Source organism: Trichomonas vaginalis, chromosome IV (genome assembly GCF_026262505.1).
Source record: "Trichomonas vaginalis G3 chromosome IV, whole genome shotgun sequence".
NCBI lineage: Eukaryota > Parabasalia > Trichomonadida > Trichomonadidae > Trichomonas > Trichomonas vaginalis.
Window position 1 is genome coordinate 87137 of NC_067206.1, and position 23548 is coordinate 110684.

General features: G+C 30.0%; 4 protein-coding genes across 4 annotated transcripts, besides 4 other annotated features; 2 read left to right on the forward strand and 2 right to left on the reverse strand.

Annotated features, from left to right (window-relative positions):
* Positions 1-5286: 5286 nt before the first annotated feature.
* Positions 5287-6868: a mobile genetic element.
* Positions 6869-9275: a mobile genetic element.
* Positions 7535-8074, reverse strand: TVAGG3_0000530 (MULE transposase domain-containing protein; the record flags this gene model as incomplete). The annotated part of the gene is made up of 1 exon (XM_001288048.2): positions 7535-8074. The coding sequence occupies one exon, from the start codon at positions 8072-8074 to the stop codon at positions 7535-7537; it is 540 nt and encodes a 179-aa protein (XP_001288049.2).
* A 168-nt stretch (positions 9276-9443) lies between the features above and the next one.
* Positions 9444-10703, forward strand: TVAGG3_0000540 (protein of unknown function, DUF563 family; the record flags this gene model as incomplete). The annotated part of the gene is made up of 1 exon (XM_051219650.1): positions 9444-10703. One exon carries the CDS (start codon positions 9444-9446, stop codon positions 10701-10703), a length of 1260 nt encoding a protein of 419 aa, XP_051104636.1.
* A 1317-nt stretch (positions 10704-12020) lies between these two features.
* Positions 12021-12068: a mobile genetic element.
* Positions 12069-14228: 2160 nt separating this feature from the next.
* Positions 14229-15815: a mobile genetic element.
* Positions 15816-18431: 2616 nt separating this feature from the next.
* Positions 18432-19388, reverse strand: TVAGG3_0000570 (glycosyltransferase family; the record flags this gene model as incomplete). Its single annotated transcript, XM_051219651.1, has 1 exon — positions 18432-19388. The coding sequence occupies one exon, from the start codon at positions 19386-19388 to the stop codon at positions 18432-18434; it is 957 nt and encodes a 318-aa protein (XP_051104637.1).
* A 2322-nt stretch (positions 19389-21710) lies between these two features.
* Positions 21711-23165, forward strand: TVAGG3_0000580 (glycosyltransferase family; the record flags this gene model as incomplete). Its single annotated transcript, XM_001322875.1, has 1 exon — positions 21711-23165. One exon carries the CDS (start codon positions 21711-21713, stop codon positions 23163-23165), a length of 1455 nt encoding a protein of 484 aa, XP_001322910.1.
* Positions 23166-23548: the final 383 nt, after the last annotated feature.

Sequence of the window (23548 nt, forward strand, 5' to 3'; positions counted from 1 at the left end):
AAATTAACTTTACTCTTTTGAGATCCTTATCAGATGTGCAACAATTTGATGCAGTATCGCAATTCGAATCCGATTTTTTAATGTAGATGTACTCTAACATTCTTGAAAAAATGCAAAATGATATTAATTAAGCTTTTCATTTCTTTATCATACACGAAACAAAATCATTCATTATACTAAAATTTATCAAAGTTTGAATAACGAAAAAAATAATATCTAAATTTTTACATTGAGTCGGCTATTGATATGGTCAATATTAAATCGTTTAAAAATGGGCATTGGCCAGAATAATACCCACTAAAATAAAGGTAGGTCAACAAAATCGTAACGATGCTTTCTTGATTTTGGTAATGGATTTAGACTATGTAGGTACTCGGTGACTAATAGACGAAGAATGGAAGAAAACTGCAAGAGGGATTTCGAGGAAATATTATTAAAATTAACATTTGATTCTTTGACTTGCAAATAAACATATTTGTACTATTAATCGGTTTTACAGAATAGATCTTGCGTTATTGTATGTTTTGAAAAAGTATCTAGAATTTTTCCTAAGATACTCATTTTGCGAGATAAAATGATATACCATCTACTAGACATTTGTGCATTGCTTCCTATATGTAGCTAGTAACTACAGAAATTGTAGTTTCAGGAAATTTGAATACATTTGGAATTCTAAGAAAGACATTGTAATATTGAGCATCTCCTATTTCAATATACCATATTGATGAAAATATAAATTCATGTAATCTGTCCTTAAATATGCTATCTAAACTTGTGATAGAAACTCAATTTCACCAGAAAATATGAGAAAATTCCAAATTGTGAAATAAAACAACATCACATATGAGATAACAACCATCTATATTAGGTTTCTCAATTCTTCATTCAAAATTCCAAAAAAAATTCAAAAATTTGAAAATGAAGAGAAGAAATATGAATTTTCCATGAAAATTTGCAAAATGAAAAAATTTTGGAATTACAAATATTATTTATTTTTGATGCTTGTTCCAAAATATGTCTTTTTTCCCATATCTGATATGAATATTTTGGATTATTATTATAATTTATATTTATTGACATATTTCATGATATTCATATAATGGTTTGTTTTAGGGAATGAATGAGAATATATTTATTTAAAAAAAGAGAAAAGGTATTAGAATAGATTTTTATTTGAGCGTATTTAAAAGGTTCTACTTCAAAAACTTTATGTAGTTTACTTTTGTAAGCAACGTAAAACAATATCTTTAAGTTATTTGTTGCAATTCGGGGATTAATCGTGAATTTTTGTTGTATATTAGTTAAAAATTAGTTTTTAGTAGATAAATTCGTCATGTTCCCGTTTGTAACTCATTTTGTTTTTGCTTTATTGATGAAATTTCAATTTGTTGAGTGAATATCGACAAATTTGTTAAATCTTGTTTTAAGCGCAGCAGCAATATTTGGAGTCTATTAACTATATCTAGACTTTCAGTATTTTGCATTATTTTTATTGTTGAGGTTAGAACAATCGCCTAACTAAGTAACGCATGTATGTAAAATGACTTTTTCGCGAAAACGGTCTTGCAGATTTTTACGAGAGTAAGATATCAATATATACAACAATTGAGGATTAATTTTATTGCAGTGGTTTACGATTTTCATCGTTCAAAGTATCGGGGCAGATTATTAAATTTTAAGCTATACAATTTCCATTGTAGAGCTTTATATTTTGAAAGAATAGAACAATTGGACATATTATTATTAAGTATAAATGGAATCGATTTTAAATTGCATATATGTCAACACTGTTTCTGACATTAATGTAAATACAAAGTACTAAACTACTATGCATGAAGAAAACTTCAATTTCTCTCCACAATTAAGAGAAGTTTGGAGTTTTATTACTGAGAAAAATCCGCTTGAAGTTGTTCATGAGAATTTAAAAAATTGCAAACAATTTCTTTAATCGTTCGGACATCAAAATTGAAATAAAAATTGTTGCACCTTTTTCGACAGTAAATGATAATAAAAAAAGAATTTTCAGAGGTGTAAAAAATAAACTTCTCAAATAGAAGGACCATGCTAAATGGAATGCGTCGCATACCCACCCAGTAAAAGTATTTGTGAAGCCATCCAGAGGAGTTAGGGCTTCTCCGTGCGTCATTGTTATGCCTCAAAACCAGAAACGAAGAGAGGAGACGAAATTTCCAAATTAATTTTGGAATCCCGGCCCAAATCAAAAATTTAACCATATTTCCCAGTAGAGTGGAAGAAACTACTTATTATAAACAATCTTTATTAAAGAATAAACACCCACATCTCTGTAAAATTCTTTTTTTATATTTACTGTCAGAAAAAGTGCAAACAATTTTTTTTCTTTCAATTTTGATTTGCGAACGATTTTTTTTCTTGCGAAATAACGTACTAAAATACACTTTTTTAAAATTTTATCAATTTGTTATGGTATATCTTTATGATAATGAATAAAATGCTTATTTTTCATAAGTAAATACATAATTTATGCTGAAACACAAAAAATAACACGAAAATTTCTCTACAAACATAGTATAAATTGAAGTTACTAAAATTCATGAGGTGGTGAATTCAAGTAACTTGGTTCATGAAAATGAACAACAACATCTTCCATTGTTGTCCAATGTCTTGCATTAACGGCATCAACTACTCTCTGTGTGTATTTCACCATTGCAGGAACATCCACAGGATAAACGTCGGGGCCTTTATGTGGAGTTTTAGGATGGATAACTCCAATTAAGAAAAATCTTAAATTCGCGCAAAGCTGAAGATTTGGTTCATCTACCTGAGTAGTGAACATTAAACACATTCCACACTTTTCATGCATAAATATTGAGTTATAAATACCAGATCCGCAAGGAGCAACAAGAACTTTCAATGATTGCCAAAACTTAACAATTGTTTCTACAGAACTTGAGAATTGAGAATCAGCTATTTCCCATTTACAGCCTTCATCAATCTTTGTACCACTACTTATGGCTTCATAAAGCTTATTAACATCATCGAAATTTCTTCCACTTCCCTTTGGTCTGTCATTGATCACAAACCTTGTAGGTTTGATTTTATTAAAGTTGACTTTTGTTTTTATCAGCTTTCGTAGCCTGTCAAGGCCTCCTGCAGTGTAGCCGTGAGCATATTCTAAACTATTTATCAGCCAAAGGGAGTGAACATATATTTGTTGTGACAAATCTACAAACGTCACTTTATATCCTAAAAAGTTTAAGATTTCTTGAGTAATTTCTCGATACATCGGAGGGGAATTAACCATGAAGCCTCTTGAAACCAAATCTTGTGGAACAAGCATCATTGCACAAAGGAAATCATGAATATTGTGGCCATACATATTAAAATACTGAATATAATAAACTAATTCAAATAATTCTCCAGTTGTCTGCATCATTGTGTGACCGCCATGGTCCTGATAAATTGTCTTAAAACTTCGCTTTTCATCTGAGATCTGACCTTTCGAAACAAAAACGTCTTTAAATAATGTAACATAAACCATACTATGAGTTATGTAATTGCTCGGAACTATTGCTCGTTCTGTATATGTTCGACCTGATATCAGGGCATAGTTAATCACTTTCGGATCATTTTGATAAAAAACCTTATCCATTTGAACATAGGGACATTGATACCACCATGTTTTATGGTTAATGTTTTCTTGTGTTTTCGGTCCTATTATTCTGACGCTGAAGCGAATTAAAGAATCTTCATATCTATAATTCGAAAAAATGGTCAAGAAGGAAGAAAAAGCAATAAAGAAGTTTATAAATATTGCATTAGGTTGCATTGAAGAGCTTGCTTTGTCTGTTAATGATGTCTGGGATTCCGTAAGGAGTTCTGCTGCAAAAAAATGATGAATGGATTAAACTCTGATAACACCCAATTTATATATAATCCATTGTGGTGGTCTTTTTAAAAAACGAGTCCTTTTTTTCTGAGATTTCTGATCGCTTCCTTTCTGCTCGTCATGCCCGAAATGGAAGAAATGATTGATATAGCCGAACTTATTACTCTAATTGGCAATTATCTTGTATAATACAATTAGTTGCATTGTCAGTTATTCTCAAGCATTATCGAATTTAAATTCAGCATCGCTAATTTGCATTGTATTGCAACAGCACATGTGTGTTGAGATAACAATAATATTACACCAGCTAAAATCACACAATAAAAATCGAAATTTTGCATCTCGAAAAAACAACAACAGAATTCTTCGTAATCTTGGGTATTTACATACATTGTGATACATATTCGAATGACCTGAATGTATGGGAAGTTACTAAAATTTGAGGAATTTATTGCAATAAAATAAACAAAGGTCATCCTTATTATATAAATTTGTAAAGAATAGCGAAGACCTTTACAATGTATGCACAGTCCCGCATATTAACTTTGAATATTTCTGATTTCATTTTGAAACATTTTGACTAGAGTATTGATAACTCAAATTTCCGATATAGTTACTACATTAATGCTAATGTAGTAAGTTTCCATTCATCTATTTACTTGATGTTATTGAAATAAAATCAATTTTATTTAACTATCCTTAAATAATATTTTTGTTGTGGAAACAATATATCTAACGATGGTTATGGTATCTGACTAACTCTGGAATGAATGTTTATCAAATATGATATCAAAATCAAAAAAATAAATGTGTTTAATGATTAAAAACTAGTTAAATTGAATGTTTGACTAATTGTCCAGTACTTTGATTATCCAAATTTTTTTCGAAATTGATTTTTTCAAGAGAAACATTTAAATTTTGAATTTCATTTTTGAATTTTCGAATTTTTTTTGGAGTCTTAAACTGATAAATTAAGCATAATTTGTAATGCCATCGCTTTATGTACAACATATGGTGATGAAATGAAGGCGGATTTTAAAAACTTATTTTAAATCAAAAATATTTTCCTCATTATCATTAATTCTAAATTGATATATACAATACACAGATAAGGCGTGAACTAAATTAGAAATATACTTGAATAAGAAGAGTAAAAGTCAAGTTTTTATTCATTTTATAATTGATTTAAACAAAAAATTACTTCATTTTAATATTCTAGTCGCTAGATGAGATTTTGCTCGTATTTGTTTACAGAGCCATATCATTTCTTGCAATTGAATTTGTTATGGAAAGAGGTATGGAAAAAGTTTTTCGTAGAGAATACAATATCTCATATAACAAACGTGAGATATTGTTGTAAAAATCCGTAATTTAGTCAATCCAACATACTTTACAATATGAAAATTGAATTCGATATTGAGATTGGGACAAAGTTGCAATTCGGCACTTTTTGTAAAAAAATGGGGTCATACTCATAATGAATAGAGACTTATAGCCAAGTCTTGATATCATGCAGGGAGAATATACATTGATAAGCAATTATATTTTATAGTAGTAGTATTCGGAAATTCTTACAATTTACAATACAATTTTCAAAAATGGATAAAGACTAATAGCCAAGTCTTGATATCATGCAGGGAGAATATACATTGATAAGCAATTATATTTTATAGTAGTAGTATTCGGAAATTCTTACAATTTACAATACAATTTTCAAAAATGGATAAAGACTAATAGCCAAGTCTTGATATCATGCAGGGAGAATATACATTGATAAGCAATTATATTTTATAGTAGTAGTATTCGGAAATTCTTACAATTTACAATACAATTTTCAAAAATGGATAAAGACTAATAGCCAAGTCTTGATATCATGCAGGGAGAATATACATTGATAAGCAATTATATTTATAGTAGTAGTATTCGGAAATTCTTACAATTTACAATACAATTTTCAAAAATGGATAAAGACTAATAGCCAAGTCTTGATATCATGCAGGGAGAATATACATTGATAAGCAATTATATTTTATAGTGTTGTAAACGAAAACGATAAAAACGGTTTGACAAAAAGTGACACTTTGCATGGCAAAAAATAGAGCCTTACTTTTGAGATACTTGAGATTGAAACTGAATCTTATGAAGCGGTGATCTTGAATCACTAAATCATAAGGTTCAGTTTCATATAAAATTTGTTATTCTTTTGGAATTATTTCTTATAAGATTTTACATCTTTTAGCGGGAATGTTTGTTATCATGTATATATTATAAATATTTACACGATAACGAACATTCCTCACTAAATTACTGAGAAACTTTGAGGAAATGTCGAACAATTTCCTCAAAGTTTCTCAGATTTATATAGATAACTAGAGTCCCCTAGGCACTGATTCTGGTTCAGCACCTAGGAGGCTCTGGTTATCTAACGAACTGATAAAATGTTTTTAAATTTTGTGAATATTGCTACCTGTGAAGCACTGACTTCAAATCAGTACCTCACAGGTAGCAATTACATTGAAAGATGGGAGAAACTTTGTCCGAATGTTAAACTATTCGGACAAAGTTTCTCCCATTTGTAGTGGAGATGGAAGGCTTTGAGGTATATTGTATTAATATATACCCCAAAGCCTTCCATCTCCACTTGAAAGTGTCCAAACTTTGGGTTAATAGTTTGCAATTAACCCAAAGTTTGGACACTTTCTAGAAGGAATTGGATGGTAAGAGATATACATTCATATGGTATATCTCTTACCCTCCAATTTCTTCTTAAAATGGGAGAAACTTTGTCCGAATGTTAAACTATTCGGACAAAGTTTCTCCCATTTTGCGAAGGAATTGGAGGCTATGAGATACTGATGAAATGTCAGTAACTCATGGCCTCCAATTCCTTCCTAAAACTCATAAAAGTGGACCTTACATGCATTTAAAATTTGACATGTAAAGTCCGCTTTTTGTGAGCGGGGATTTGACTCCGTCAAATCCCCTTTTTCGTTAACGAGAATAGTAGTAGTATTCAGAAATTCTTATAATTTACAATACAATTTTCAAAAATGGATAAAGACTAATAGCCAAGTCTTGATATCATGCAGGGAGAATATACATTGATAAGCAATTATATTTTATAGTAGTAGTATTCGGAAATTCTTACAATTTACAATACAATTTTCAAAAATGGATAAAGACTAATAGCCAAGTCTTGATATCATGCAGGGAGAATATACATTGATAAGCAATTATATTTTATAGTAGTAGTATTCGGAAATTCTTACAATTTACAATACAATTTTCAAAAATGGATAAAGACTAATAGCCAAGTCTTGATATCATGCAGGGAGAATATACATTGATAAGCAATTATATTTTATAGTAGTAGTATTCGGAAATTCTTACAATTTACAATACAATTTTCAAAAATGGATAAAGACTAATAGCCAAGTCTTGATATCATGCAGGGAGACTCTCTACAAATACAAAAATTGATTATCATAAGGAAATACAAATTTATCAATTTTCATGTGAAAATTACATAAATTTGTTCTCCAATAAATAGCAATAATACTTTGAATGTTATATTAAGTAATATAGCTTCAGGTAAATAAGCTTACACTTCAAAAATATACTGTTTATTCATTAATTTTAAAAAAAGTCCAAATTATCTAATCTTGCTTACTCTTCCTTTAAACTTCTTTGTGCCAAATTTAATATTGCCTTCAAAGATGGAATAAGGACATTAGGTTCAATCCTTCGGCTTTCGACAATTTCCAAAATGTGTTGAATTAATTTCAAACATTCATCGTGTTTTGAAGCTCTTTGCTCAACAATCTGATTACCTGCCCTTGTAAGAATTCTTACTGCTCTTTCTTCATTCAAAACATTAGCGACTTGAACCTTAATAATCGCATTTGGAATCACAACAGTGATGAGAGTTATGACGATGTCATCAATGCGCTCATTTTTCTTACCCAAGAAAAATGTTTGCTTTAATTGATGAAAGTGTGATTCCGCAATGTTATTCGTGGAATCACCTTCTCCACGATATAACATCATCCAATGTTCTTTGGTTCTTCTCCATTGTTTATCGAAATACTTCAAAGCGCGCGGTTCTTCTTCTTCTAACATTGTTGTCAAGAACTCATATGTTTCATCAGACTCTTCAGCCAGCTTTTCTGCATTCGTTGCATCTGCACGTAATGTCAAAAAGTCCATTGCTAAATAGAAGTTCTCAAAATTCTGTGGATTGTCAAAATAGCTTCCAACTTTTGCACATGCGCGTAAAACATGCACAGCGCACCAACTGAGCTGCGCAAGAGGAAATCCATCCTCAATTGCGCGAGCAATGTTTAGCGCACAGTCAGCGCTCCAATGCTGTGGATCCAGGTGCGCAAACTCACAGAATTTCACCAAACATTCTTGAATTTTTTCAGATGTCTGAGGGTTCACTAAAAAATAGCAAAAGGGGAAAATTGTGTTTTGACTTGTTTTCATTGTTACTGCAAACAATTGGATCTTTCCTTTAATTAAAGAATGAGTGGAATCGACGTGGAGAGGGTTATCAATGCTATGCACCAATTCTTTTGCAGCAAAAGGTGCATATATGATTGTAAACTCGGAAAAATCTCTATTGTAATCAAATTGAACGAGATCATCTGGGCACTCTTCCTGTAAATTATTCAAAAATGCTTCCAAAGAAGTGTAAGGATCGTTTGATAATCTTTGTGCAATAATCTATCAAGGCGATAAAATTTGTGCTTTAAAGCATCAGTAGACTGCGCGAAAAGTTTCATCGTTTCTTTGTTATTCGTATCAATTCCGAACTTATCAAAAAATGCTTTTTGAGCAAGAAATTGCTTTCCACCGTTTTTAATATAAAGTTCGATCCATTTTTGATAAAATTTACTCGCGTAATGTGAACCCATTTCAACTCCTATATGATGGCAATGTTCTTCATTAACTTTGCTTATAGTAAACACTCCATTTTGTTCTTCAACCCTAAATTTTGCCTTGCATAGGGATACGAACATGAATAAGTGACATATTGCTTTGGAGATCCCGTTCTTCTTCTGTATGGGACACCGCCCTTGACTTCCTGTTTAATACCAAAAGCAATAAGCTCCTCTAAGTCCACCGAAATCATAAAAATGAAATGATTTTGAAAAGAGTTAACAAAATTCAAATCACATCAAAAACAAAAACACATAAAAATATTTTATTATACTCATTCGAAATTAAAAATAATAAAATTTATATATATTAATTTCATTAAATCAAGGTTAAAAATCTCACCGGAAAAATAACCTCAGTGTGATAAATTTATCACCGGAAAAATTTACAATAAGGTTAATACCGAAAATATCGAAAAATCAACATTTAAGGTTAATTTAAGAGTATGCACTTTTGTCACCTACTCCCTTTTTAAATGAATCTTATTATTAACTCGAGCTATTTCAAAGAGAATCGGCATAATAGCTTAAGCAGATTATACTACGGTGCAGTAAAGAATTTTTGCATTATTTATTTAATATTTGCCTTCATATTTGTGGATTATCTATTAGAACAAAATCTAAATCTAACAATTATGTTTCAATTGGAGCAGGAACAATTTATCGATGCTTTCAGTAATATTAACTTCACACAAAACGATGCGGGCGTTCATGAACTTCAAATCCATCCTGGAATAAAGGTTCTTCATAATTTTTCTGCAATAAGAACAGAAGAAACATTCTTTAGTGCTGGCCACAAAATCTTTGTTACAGTATTCGATAGTGGATTCATGAAGGAGTATTTCCTTTATCTCCCACCATTTGACAGTTACATTCCGAAAGGTCTAACTCCGAAACAGACAGACCTTTTCTGGAAACAAGAGGAAAATCATATACATTACTCAGATTTCCATATTCCGCATATTGATGTTGTATGGACTGTTAAAAATGGAATTTCATCACTTTCTAATGCTCATTCTTGTCGCAAAAGCAACTCTTCTCATCATCTAAACTTCTGCAAATGGCCTACGACCGTTAATAATCCAGAAATCAAAGGAACGGCCTTAGTTGTCGGCAGCCATCAGATAAACTACTTCCAACACTTTTTTGATAACGGGTTACCGCATTACGCCGCTGGCTCTCTCGCCACAGGTATTTCTCCCCAAATGATAACTGTTGTTTCTACAGCCTGCAATCCAGTAACGATAGAAACTCTAGAAAAACTCGGCTACAAGTCGCGCCAGAACTGTCAAAGCGATGGAAAGCAAGTTAGTGCCGAGTTACTTATCATGTGCACTGCAACTCGAGTTGTCCATCATTATTTCTTCGACTGGTACCAGGAGCTAATGAGGATACCGATAGCTGAACGTTCTAAAGTCATTTTACTGCCAAGAGGCAAAGGGAGTGGCGGAAGAGGTAGTAGAATCATTCAAAATCTCCATGACATTGTCCCTCATCTCAGTAAAATCTTCGGATCCGAAAACGTCATCATTCACGATCAAAATTCTCCAGAAAAGACACTTTCAGCACTAATCAATAAATTCAGTACCGCGAGATACATAATTGGGCCTCATGGAGGAGCTTTTTATAACCAATTCTTTTCTGGAACAAATACAACAATTGTGGAAATGCTTCCTGTCAAAGAGAACGGATATTACCCAGAACAAACTGGTCCAAGATCGATGTCATTTGCACACTTGGCTATGTACACGAACACAGAATGCTTACACCAAGATTTTTACAGATACTATACAATAAGTGATCAGATCAACTATAATATTAATATAACCGATTTCATGAATTGGTTTAAATTTAATTTTAGAAATGATACTTTTGTTGTTAATGCTTCTTCATAATTTAAGACTTTGTTTGTATAAAGAGGTAGGGCAACGATAGGTCAAAAAGGCTTCTCTGATAGATTTCCTTGCCTTTTGGATATGCTATAATATATAGCCTAGCATGATAGGATATGATGTCAAAAGTTAGAACATAACTTAGGATCTTGAGAAAAATGAAAAACAAAAATTACATAAAAAAAGAAAAATTTTATCTAATTTGTTTTTTTGGACCGAATAAGTAATTTTATTGAATTTCAATACGACACATAGATTTTATTATTAGTAATAAATATAATGGTTTACTATTAACAAGGAACCTAAACTAATGAAAATTTGATTTCAAATATTGTATATGATTATCATAGATTACCAAAATATATTGCTATTTATGAGGATATAATATTGATTATTAGTAAATCGTATAAATTTAATAAATATACCATGAATATTGAATGAATTTCTTGATTCATAGGGGTAAAACGCGCTTTTATATGATTTAGACAGAGAATTTATGAGATGTAAATAACACAATAAAGGTTTATATTGAATATTTTCTAAAAATAAATCGAAATTATAAAAAACAATACATTTATTCATTGAAACTACTTGGACAAATATGAAACAAGCATTCAGGCAATTCTTTTGAGACTTCAACGCATCTGATAATTTTTATATAACTTCACCTCTTATGCTTAGAGTGGAGGTATTGAGATCGTAGAAGTATAGATGAGCTCACATTCAGATATGATGTGTGAACTTCTGTTTTCACTGCAATTTTGAATCAGAATAAACTCAAAACAAGAATAAAATGATATACTCACTCTCTAAATGTGTTCGAGATTTAAAGTTGTATGAATAAAACGATTCATCTTTCGAAGCCTCCCATTTAATGAGAGACTTCGAAAGATGAATGTATTCATGTAGATGAAATACTATATATGACCATGTGTGATACTAAAGATATCAAAATGTTCATTTTTAAGTGCAATAGAAGGGTTATCTCTCGTAAAATCTCAATTTAAGGAAGATTTAGAAAGAACTCCTTTCCTAAGTAGATAGTGTGTGGTTTCTGTCTTTTGGTTGATCAGGAACTATGAAATTAAGTCGGACAGAAAGAAGTTCTTTCCAAAACAGACTCCAAATGAGTTGTTCGAAAAGAACTTCCTTCTGTATATGGATAATTGTAGTTACCGCACTGAAGTATGTAATTGTGATGATGGAGTTCTCGATAAATCTAAAATCGGATTAAGATTAATTGAAAACTCAAGTAATTCTTTGAAATCTTGTGTTGTCTGGCACTATAATAACCAAAGAATGAGAATATTATGTTGAATGATGAGTACGTGTGCTCGGCATTCGCCGAGCGAATTGAGTTTAACGTACTATGAAAAGTGACAAATTTGGGCTTTTTTTCCTAGGGTTATGATCTCTTCCTTTCTGCTCAATACGACAGAAATGAAAGAATGAATTTGTACTCCCTAATTGATTACTACAATCTGTATCTATCTTTAACATAGAATTAGCTGCATTGTGATTTATACTCCAGAATTATTCAATTTAAGATCAACCTCGTAAATTTTAATCATATTGCACCAATACTCCTACGTTGAGATAAGAACATGATTATACATACCAAAGCCCCATATTAAAAATCAAAATTTAGCACCTCCATTATGCAACCACATTATTCGTCGCAAATAAGTATATTTACGCATATTATGATGCATATTCACACAACTCGTATACATGAAAAGTTATTAAAATCAGACAAAATTATTGCAATAAGGAAAAAAAAACAACTTTATTATATATGTTAGTAATGAATTACAAATATTTCTACAAAGAATGCTCAATACTTCATATAATCTTCGAATATTTCTTATTACAAGTTAATACATTTTGACTCGAACATGATAAACAAAAGCTGACACGCTGATTACTACATTTATGAAAATATAGTACGTTTCCATTCATCTGTTTACTTGTTTTTGTTGGAATAAAATCATTTTTTTTTCTTTCATGAAATAAGAATTTTGCTGCGAAAGCAATATCTCTAACAATAATTAATACATTACGTCAACTCTGGAATGAGTATTTATCAAATATGATATCAAAATCAAAAATTAGTTGTTTTTTATGAGTAAAAACGATGTAAATTGATTATTTGACTAATTATCAAATACTTTGATTTTCCAAATTTTTTTCGAAATTGATTTTTTCATGTGAAAATTCAAATTGTTTAATTTCATTTTTGAAATTTTGAATTTTTTTTGGAATTTTGAGTTGATCAATTCAGCAGAATTGATAATGCTATTGCTTTAGGGCATACCACAAGGTGATGAATAAAAGGTGAACATTAACAAATTATTTTAAATCACAAATATCATCCTCATCAACTTTAATTCTAAAAAGAACTGTACTGAATTATGAAAATGCATGATTTACATTATTAAAATCTTTGAATGAAAATAGTACAAGATAAGTTTTTATTCATTTTTAATTAGATTTAAACGAAAAACTACTCCATATTAAAATTTAAGTCGAGAAATCGTATTTTGTTCTTATTTGTTAGCATTTTGTAGACATTCTAATCTTGAATTAATTTGTTACATGATATTATTAACAAATTTAACTGAAAAAATATGTTAATATGGAATAAACCATGATTATATAAGCTATCAATGCTATATATACATATGTAAAAGATTCATATTAACTCAATTAACAAAAATGATAGATTTTCATAAAGGTTCAATCTAGGTTCGTCCGAAAATTTTGATTTTTATATAGAAGACATAGTTTCATATACATAATTAAATTTTCAAACAAATTTGATCATACCATTTATTAAGCAGGATAGTATATTAATTACCATCAGTATAAAAATATAAAAATGATTATATTTAATTATTGCATAATTTAGTCAAAGAGTTATAAGCCTCAAGTGATCGTTATCACCTTCAATGCACGTATACTTTATTGATTCATAGATATTTAATCTATGTTTGACATGTTGTTGTCGTCATTCGTTTTGTTCCCATTCTTCCTAAGTTAGAATTAGAGAATACACCATCCACATCATCTAATTTGGTCCTCAGCGATAGATTGGTTCATTTTGGAGGAGTCCCATCAGACAGTTTTCGAGCACCAAATATCAAATTTTAATGTATACAAATCTTTAGTGATTTATCTCTTTTATGATGAGTAAAAGGTTTCTGCTCATCAACATTTGATTTCCGACATATATGATTTCTAATTGCAATTATTTACTTTCTTTTTATAATCTAACTCTGTGACTCATACCATAAATTAATTATTGGAAAGTGTCAATATGTTTGGCACAACGAATGGCGGAAGATACCAAACCATGCAGGGAATATGATACGTTTAAGATCTCCGAACTTTTTTTCCAAAAATTTTCTATCGTTGCCCTACCTCTTTGTATAAACTGTTCCATAAAATTTCTGATAATTGAAAATTTTGTATGATCGGCAGTTTTCAATAAAGATTTAAATCAAAAATGAGTCATGCGTGGCTAACTATACAAAGGTACATTCACTAGGCAATAACAGTAAAATGGGATGAAAATAGGATAAATAGCATCCCTATATAGTGCCTAACAATATTTATACGGGCCAAAAAAAATTTGGCTAGAGATTTGGCGAGTTATAAAACTTAGAAAATTGAGAGGGATTTTTATTTTTGAATTTTTTTTGGAAAGTTAAAATTGCGATTAAAAATCGATTTCCAGGAGAACTAAGCATCTCATCATATATTTAAATCGATAAAAATATTAAATAATAGTTGAATAGTATAACAACGTGAAATTATGGCTGAATCTACAGAAAAAATGAACATATTTGACATTTTTGAAAATTCATACGTTAGATGGTGACAGACTCATAAACTATACTTTAGCTAAGATTGATATATGGTTTCAACAACACATGGTTAAAATCGTAAAAATATTTTAGATTTCAAAAAGATATATATGGTAATATAATGGAACAAAGTCAACAAATAGCATGTTAAATATGTTATAATTAACTTTTTATTAGATCCAATAGTAGATATCGAATGGTTTCCAGCTTTATGGTTAAATATTTTCTTTTCGAGCTTCTCTTTAACTGTTGTATTAAGGTTGTAAATTTTTGATGCTAGAAACTATGGAATCTTCTTTGCTGCTGCATTTTTCTTGAGAGTTCTTGCAATTTCGAATAGATCTGCGCATTGTATGAAATGGAGGCTTTAAAATATCTTGAAAACAGAATAGGACTGCTTTTCCAAAGGAATGCTTACTTGTAAATCAGAGAGTTTCAAAATTGACAGCAAGATTATCATCATAACTGTCGATTTTGCTGCGAAAAAGGAAGACAAGTAATTAACAAATCATTTACTGTTGTTCATCAAAAGAAGAAAACTTTGATAACAACTAATGATGATAAAATCAAGCTATCTTTTAATATTTTAAATTGATAAGACATTCAAAATATTTGAATGGTTTAAAATATTTTCTTTTAATTTCTATAAGATATTATCATGATTATATAATAAAATTTAAATTTTTATTCAAAAAGGCAATATTTCAAACTTTTAATTTCAAAAATCTTAATTCTGCAATAAGTGTATTTAATTGTAGCAAATTTAATGATCCTTCGTCATGCTTAGCAATTTGGAACTCATAAATTAATGATTTCTTCAAGTAAAATTCTGCATTATTTCAAAAGTCAATAATTCTCTAGTAACTTTTCTTCAAACCTTAACCATTATATTATATGTATAATGGAGAATAATTGCAAAGAAAGATAGCCGAATTTACTGGGTAGTTCTTGTGATGCGAAATAATTGCAAATTAACACCTAGTTTTAACAGCATCAATCTCTTTTTGCTCTCATTTAAATGCATTCGCACACTTTAATTTTGAAATATAAGAGTTTTGGAAATTATCAAATTTATCTGCTCAAATACTATAGATCTTCATAAGTGTTAATAGAATCATTAGCCTTACATATAGTGTTTAATATAATGATGCACATTATACTGGGATTCATTCCTTATTCATCTAGTTATTATAAGATTTACAACCCCATGAAAATTTAAAATTTTGTCAAAAATAGTGAATGTACCTTTCTCAAAACTTAAGATATCCTCCGAGTTCAAAGATTTAAAAAAACACAAAAAAATTAACTTTACTCTTTTGAGATCCTTATCAGATGTGCAACAATTTGATGCAGTATCGCAATTCGAATCCGATTTTTTAATGTAGATGTACTCTAACATTCTTGAAAAAATGCAAAATGATATTAATTAAGCTTTTCATTTCTTTATCATACACGAAACAAAATCATTCATTATACTAAAATTTATCAAAGTTTGAATAACGAAAAAAATAATATCTAAATTTTTACATTGAGTCGGCTATTGATATGGTCAATATTAAATCGTTTAAAAATGGGCATTGGCCAGAATAATACCCACTAAAATAAAGGTAGGTCAACAAAATCGTAACGATGCTTTCTTGATTTTGGTAATGGATTTAGACTATGTAGGTACTCGGTGACTAATAGACGAAGAATGGAAGAAAACTGCAAGAGGGATTTCGAGGAAATATTATTAAAATTAACATTTGATTCTTTGACTTGCAAATAAACATATTTGTACTATTAATCGGTTTTACAGAATAGATCTTGCGTTATTGTATGTTTTGAAAAAGTATCTAGAATTTTTCCTAAGATACTCATTTTGCGAGATAAAATGATATACCATCTACTAGACATTTGTGCATTGCTTCCTATATGTAGCTAGTAACTACAGAAATTGTAGTTTCAGGAAATTTGAATACATTTGGAATTCTAAGAAAGACATTGTAATATTGAGCATCTCCTATTTCAATATACCATATTGATGAAAATATAAATTCATGTAATCTGTCCTTAAATATGCTATCTAAACTTGTGATAGAAACTCAATTTCACCAGAAAATATGAGAAAATTCCAAATTGTGAAATAAAACGAACATATTCACATATGAGATAACAACCATCTATATTAGGTTTCTCAATTCTTCATTCAAAATTCCAAAAAAAATTCAAAAATTTGAAAATGAAGAGAAGAAATATGAATTTTCCATGAAAATTTGCAAAATGAAAAAATTTTGGAATTACAAATATTATTTATTTTTGATGCTTGTTCCAAAATATGTCTTTTTTCCCATATCTGATATGAATATTTTGGATTATTATTATAATTTATATTTATTGACATATTTCATGATATTCATATAATGGTTTGTTTTAGGGAATGAATGAGAATATATTTATTTAAAAAAAGAGAAAAGGTATTAGAATAGATTTTTATTTGAGCGTATTTAAAAGGTTCTACTTCAAAAACTTTATGTAGTTTACTTTTGTAAGCAACGTAAAACAATATCTTTAAGTTATTTGTTGCAATTCGGGATTAATCGTGAATTTTTGTTGTATATTAGTTAAAAATTAGTTTTTAGTAGATAAATTCGTCATGTTCCCGTTTGTAACTCATTTTGTTTTTGCTTTATTGATGAAATTTCAATTTGTTGAGTGAATATCGACAAATTTGTTAAATCTTGTTTTAAGCGCAGCAGCAATATTTGGAGTCTATTAACTATATCTAGACTTTCAGTATTTTGCATTATTTTTATTGTTGAGGTTAGAACAATCGCCTAACTAAGTAACGCATGTATGTAAAATGACTTTTTCGCGAAAACGGTCTTGCAGATTTTTACGAGAGTAAGATATCAATATATACAACAATTGAGGATTAATTTTATTGCAGTGGTTTACGATTTTCATCGTTCAAAGTATCGGGGCAGATTATTAAATTTTAAGCTATACAATTTCCATTGTAGAGCTTTATATTTTGAAAGAATAGAACAATTGGACATATTATTATTAAGTATAAATGGAATCGATTTTAAATTGCATATATGTCAACACTGTTTCTGACATTAATGTAAATACAAAGTACTAAACTACTATGCATGAAGAAAACTTCAATTTCTCTCCACAATTAAGAGAAGTTTGGAGTTTTATTACTGAGAAAAATCCGCTTGAAGTTGTTCATGAGAATTTAAAAAATTGCAAACAATTTCTTTAATCGTTCGGACATCAAAATTGAAATAAAAATTGTTGCACCTTTTTCGACAGTAAATGATAATAAAAAAAGAATTTTCAGAGGTGTAAAAAATAAACTTCTCAAATAGAAGGACCATGCTAAATGGAATGCGTCGCATACCCACCCAGTAAAAGTATTTGTGAAGCCATCCAGAGGAGTTAGGGCTTCTCCGTGCGTCATTGTTATGCCTCAAAACCAGAAACGAAGAGAGGAGACGAAATTTCCAAATTAATTTTGGAATCCCGGCCCAAATCAAAAATTTAACCATATTTCCCAGTAGAGTGGAAGAAACTACTTATTATAAACAATCTTTATTAAAGAATAAACACCCACATCTCTGTAAAATTCTTTTTTTATATTTACTGTCAGAAAAAGTGCAAACAATTTTTTTTCTTTCAATTTTGATTTGCGAACGATTTTTTTTCTTGCGAAATAACGTACTAAAATACACTTTTTTAAAATTTTATCAATTTGTTATGGTATATCTTTATGATAATGAATAAAATGCTTATTTTTCATAAGTAAATACATAATTTATGCTGAAACACAAAAAATAACACGAAAATTTCTCTACAAACATAGTATAAATTGAAGTTACTAAAATTCATGAGGTGGTGAATTCAAGTAACTTGGTTCATGAAAATGAACAACAACATCTTCCATTGTTGTCCAATGTCTTGCATTAACGGCATCAACTACTCTCTGTGTGTATTTCACCATTGCAGGAACATCCACAGGATAAACGTCGGGGCCTTTATGTGGAGTTTTAGGATGGATAACTCCAATTAAGAAAAATCTTAAATTCGCGCAAAGCTGAAGATTTGGTTCATCTACCTGAGTAGTGAACATTAAACACATTCCACACTTTTCATGCATAAATATTGAGTTATAAATACCAGATCCGCAAGGAGCAACAAGAACTTTCAATGATTGCCAAAACTTAACAATTGTTTCTACAGAACTTGAGAATTGAGAATCAGCTATTTCCCATTTACAGCCTTCATCAATCTTTGTACCACTACTTATGGCTTCATAAAGCTTATTAACATCATCGAAATTTCTTCCACTTCCCTTTGGTCTGTCATTGATCACAAACCTTGTAGGTTTGATTTTATTAAAGTTGACTTTTGTTTTTATCAGCTTTCGTAGCCTGTCAAGGCCTCCTGCAGTGTAGCCGTGAGCATATTCTAAACTATTTATCAGCCAAAGGGAGTGAACATATATTTGTTGTGACAAATCTACAAACGTCACTTTATATCCTAAAAAGTTTAAGATTTCTTGAGTAATTTCTCGATACATCGGAGGGGAATTAACCATGAAGCCTCTTGAAACCAAATCTTGTGGAACAAGCATCATTGCACAAAGGAAATCATGAATATTGTGGCCATACATATTAAAATACTGAATATAATAAACTAATTCAAATAATTCTCCAGTTGTCTGCATCATTGTGTGACCGCCATGGTCCTGATAAATTGTCTTAAAACTTCGCTTTTCATCTGAGATCTGACCTTTCGAAACAAAAACGTCTTTAAATAATGTAACATAAACCATACTATGAGTTATGTAATTGCTCGGAACTATTGCTCGTTCTGTATATGTTCGACCTGATATCAGGGCATAGTTAATCACTTTCGGATCATTTTGATAAAAAACCTTATCCATTTGAACATAGGGACATTGATACCACCATGTTTTATGGTTAATGTTTTCTTGTGTTTTCGGTCCTATTATTCTGACGCTGAAGCGAATTAAAGAATCTTCATATCTATAATTCGAAAAAATGGTCAAGAAGGAAGAAAAAGCAATAAAGAAGTTTATAAATATTGCATTAGGTTGCATTGAAGAGCTTGCTTTGTCTGTTAATGATGTCTGGGATTCCGTAAGGAGTTCTGCTGCAAAAAAATGATGAATGGATTAAACTCTGATAACACCCAATTTATATATAATCCATTGTGGTGGTCTTTTTAAAAAACGAGTCCTTTTTTTCTGAGATTTCTGATCGCTTCCTTTCTGCTCGTCATGCCCGAAATGGAAGAAATGATTGATATAGCCGAACTTATTACTCTAATTGGCAATTATCTTGTATAATACAATTAGTTGCATTGTCAGTTATTCTCAAGCATTATCGAATTTAAATTCAGCATCGCTAATTTGCATTGTATTGCAACAGCACATGTGTGTTGAGATAACAATAATATTACACCAGCTAAAATCACACAATAAAAATCGAAATTTTGCATCTCGAAAAAACAACAACAGAATTCTTCGTAATCTTGGGTATTTACATACATTGTGATACATATTCGAATGACCTGAATGTATGGGAAGTTACTAAAATTTGAGGAATTTATTGCAATAAAATAAACAAAGGTCATCCTTATTATATAAATTTGTAAAGAATAGCGAAGACCTTTACAATGTATGCACAGTCCCGCATATTAACTTTGAATATTTCTGATTTCATTTTGAAACATTTTGACTAGAGTATTGATAACTCAAATTTCCGATATAGTTACTACATTAATGCTAATGTAGTAAGTTTCCATTCATCTATTTACTTGATGTTATTGAAATAAAATCAATTTTATTTAACTATCCTTAAATAATATTTTTGTTGTGGAAACAATATATCTAACGATGGTTATGGTATCTGACTAACTCTGGAATGAATGTTTATCAAATATGATATCAAAATCAAAAAAATAAATGTGTTTAATGATTAAAAACTAGTTAAATTGAATGTTTGACTAATTGTCCAGTACTTTGATTATCCAAATTTTTTTCGAAATTGATTTTTTCAAGAGAAACATTTAAATTTTGAATTTCATTTTTGAATTTTCGAATTTTTTTTGGAGTCTTAAACTGATAAATTAAGCATAATTTGTAATGCCATCGCTTTATGTACAACATATGGTGATGAAATGAAGGCGGATTTTAAAAACTTATTTTAAATCAAAAATATTTTCCTCATTATCATTAATTCTAAATTGATATATACAATACACAGATAAGGCGTGAACTAAATTAGAAATATACTTGAATAAGAAGAGTAAAAGTCAAGTTTTTATTCATTTTATAATTGATTTAAACAAAAAATTACTTCATTTTAATATTCTAGTCGCTAGATGAGATTTTGCTCGTATTTGTTTACAGAGCCATATCATTTCTTGCAATTGAATTTGTTATGGAAAGAGGTATGGAAAAAGTTTTTCGTAGAGAATACAATATCTCATATAACAAACGTGAGATATTGTTGTAAAAATCCGTAATTTAGTCAATCCAACATACTTTACAATATGAAAATTGAATTCGATATTTTTTTTGCCAAACAGTCTTTGGCTAATAATTTTTAAGGTTACCAGTATGAAATACCATGTATACTTTATATGTTTGTAACAAGGTCAGCGTTATTTCTTGTTAATTAGTTTTGCCTTATTCTTAAGGAGGTTTTCCGATCAAACCGTTTGTATCGTCAATCAGTTCACATTTTGTGCAAAGCCTGTGCTTTTTTTCATCTCGAAAACAAAAAATTTCGAAAAAATACAACTTGGGTTCATTTAAACCCATTGTCCAAGTCAATCATTTGTGCGAAGTCTCGGGCTCGGATTCTAACTTCTTGGTCGGCATTAAATCTCATCGCGAATAAATTATACTGAAACCTTAGTATTTGACCAGAAGATATTCTCAATAATCGAGTGTGCATGAAAAGTTACTAAGCTTTGAGGTGTTTGGATAATGCTTTGGCAAAATTATTATTGTAAACTTATATTTATAAATTTTCAAATCATGCGAGATTCTTTCAATTCAAGCATCTTTTCTGAACATTCAATATATTTCCACAGAAGAAAAAGAAATATCCGGCTTCAAGAGATAATGATTTGCTTGCTCATTTATCTATTACTTAATAATCTCAATACTGGAAATATTGGCTTTATTGTTAAACAGACTGCAAATATTTCATTTCCAACTTATGTATTTAGTAAATCTGCCATCGCTGATCAGTTACCACCAAGCGAAAGACATTTAATACATGCGAAATTAATACCAAGCAAAGTTAATCCGATTGAATACAAGCCAGGCGAACGCATAAGCATTACTAAATATATTCACCCTCTTGATTTTCCAGGTGGTGAAGTAATGGAATTAAATTTACAAATACCCGTGCATGACCAACGTGTTCTCAAAGGGATTTTGCCAACAAACTATCAGATTGTATTCTTCTCAAGTGCCGCTATCAGAGAATTTACTCGACTTTACCATTTCAAAAATGCTTTGGTGACTTCAAGAGGAGTTTTCTGCAGAGATTGCCAAGTGAAATTCCCTAATGATCATGTTGGCGTGGACACATCTTCAATAACTGTATCAGACAAAGTGATTGAACACCTTATTATTGGAAAAGCTACATTTATTCCATGGGGTCATTTTATGACTGAATCTCCAATTTCTGGCTTAATATATTTTCCAGAAGAAGTTGTAAATAAATCTCAGATTTATTTCTACCAGGGGAGCTACTTCTACTCAAGCAACTTAAATGCATTTGGATGGGGACATATAAAGCATGCAAGTATATCATGGGATGCAACATTGGTCAAGAATCTATATATGTCTGTTCCAAATGATTTTGTTAATGGACAAACATTCTTCTATAGACTCCTAAGAGAAAGATTGATGAAGCGCTACAATTCTAAAAATGTTAAACCAACTCAAGGTATTATATCAAATAAACCTCAATCGAGTTCCAGATTCATTAAAAATTTTGATCCATGGGTTAAAAGCATAAAAGATAAATATCCAGATATTCCATGGACAGTAATAACTGATGACCAAATAACAAATACAGGCGATGCAATCAAAGTACTAGCTGCAACAAAGTATTTTATCACTCCTTGCGGCTCAGCTGCATTTAAGATAGTTTACATGCATGAAAACACAGGTATTTGCATTGTTGGAATGGCTATTACTGATTGGGCAAATTTAGGTGTATGTCAAGCAATGGGAGTATGGTGTACTTACTCCTACAACCCAGGTTTACCATGGATTTTTAAAGGTACTGGTATTATTGATATTGAAATGAATTTGAGATTTGCTTCATACCTTATTTATGCAGTTGATCACCAGAAATGGCCATCAGTCACAGAAGATAAAGTTGAGTTTCTATTTGAGCAAAATATTCATAGAAAGATCCTAGATATTGATCCTGCATCTTCCATCCAAGTTCCATGTGATATTGACAGTTATTATTATAATTTAACTAATAATATATCACAGCCGAAGAGATGCGAATCAATTAAATCTCTGTACTTCGGAAATAACATTCCAATGCGATAACTTAAGATATTTCTAAAATAGTGTTAATGTTTAATATTACGCAAAATAGTACATTTTTGAAATCTAGAGATATAGACGGTTTAGCCAGAGATTCATATTTTTCTCGTGTAAACATCTCAATTTTCTCATTTTTTTGAGAGACAGATTATTATAAAAATGCATATCAATTATGAAAATTTAGAAATTCATGGTTTTCAATACAAAACAATATGCAACACAGAAATCATTCCACTATTAAAACCATTCTGTGCTATAGAGGATTTAATTTGGAGTATTAATAAGGAAAATATAGAGCAAGTTGTTACCAATCTCACAGATATGCTGAATAACGATTTTGTTCCATTAACTTTCATCAAACACATATTGAAAGTAATGAAAAAGTC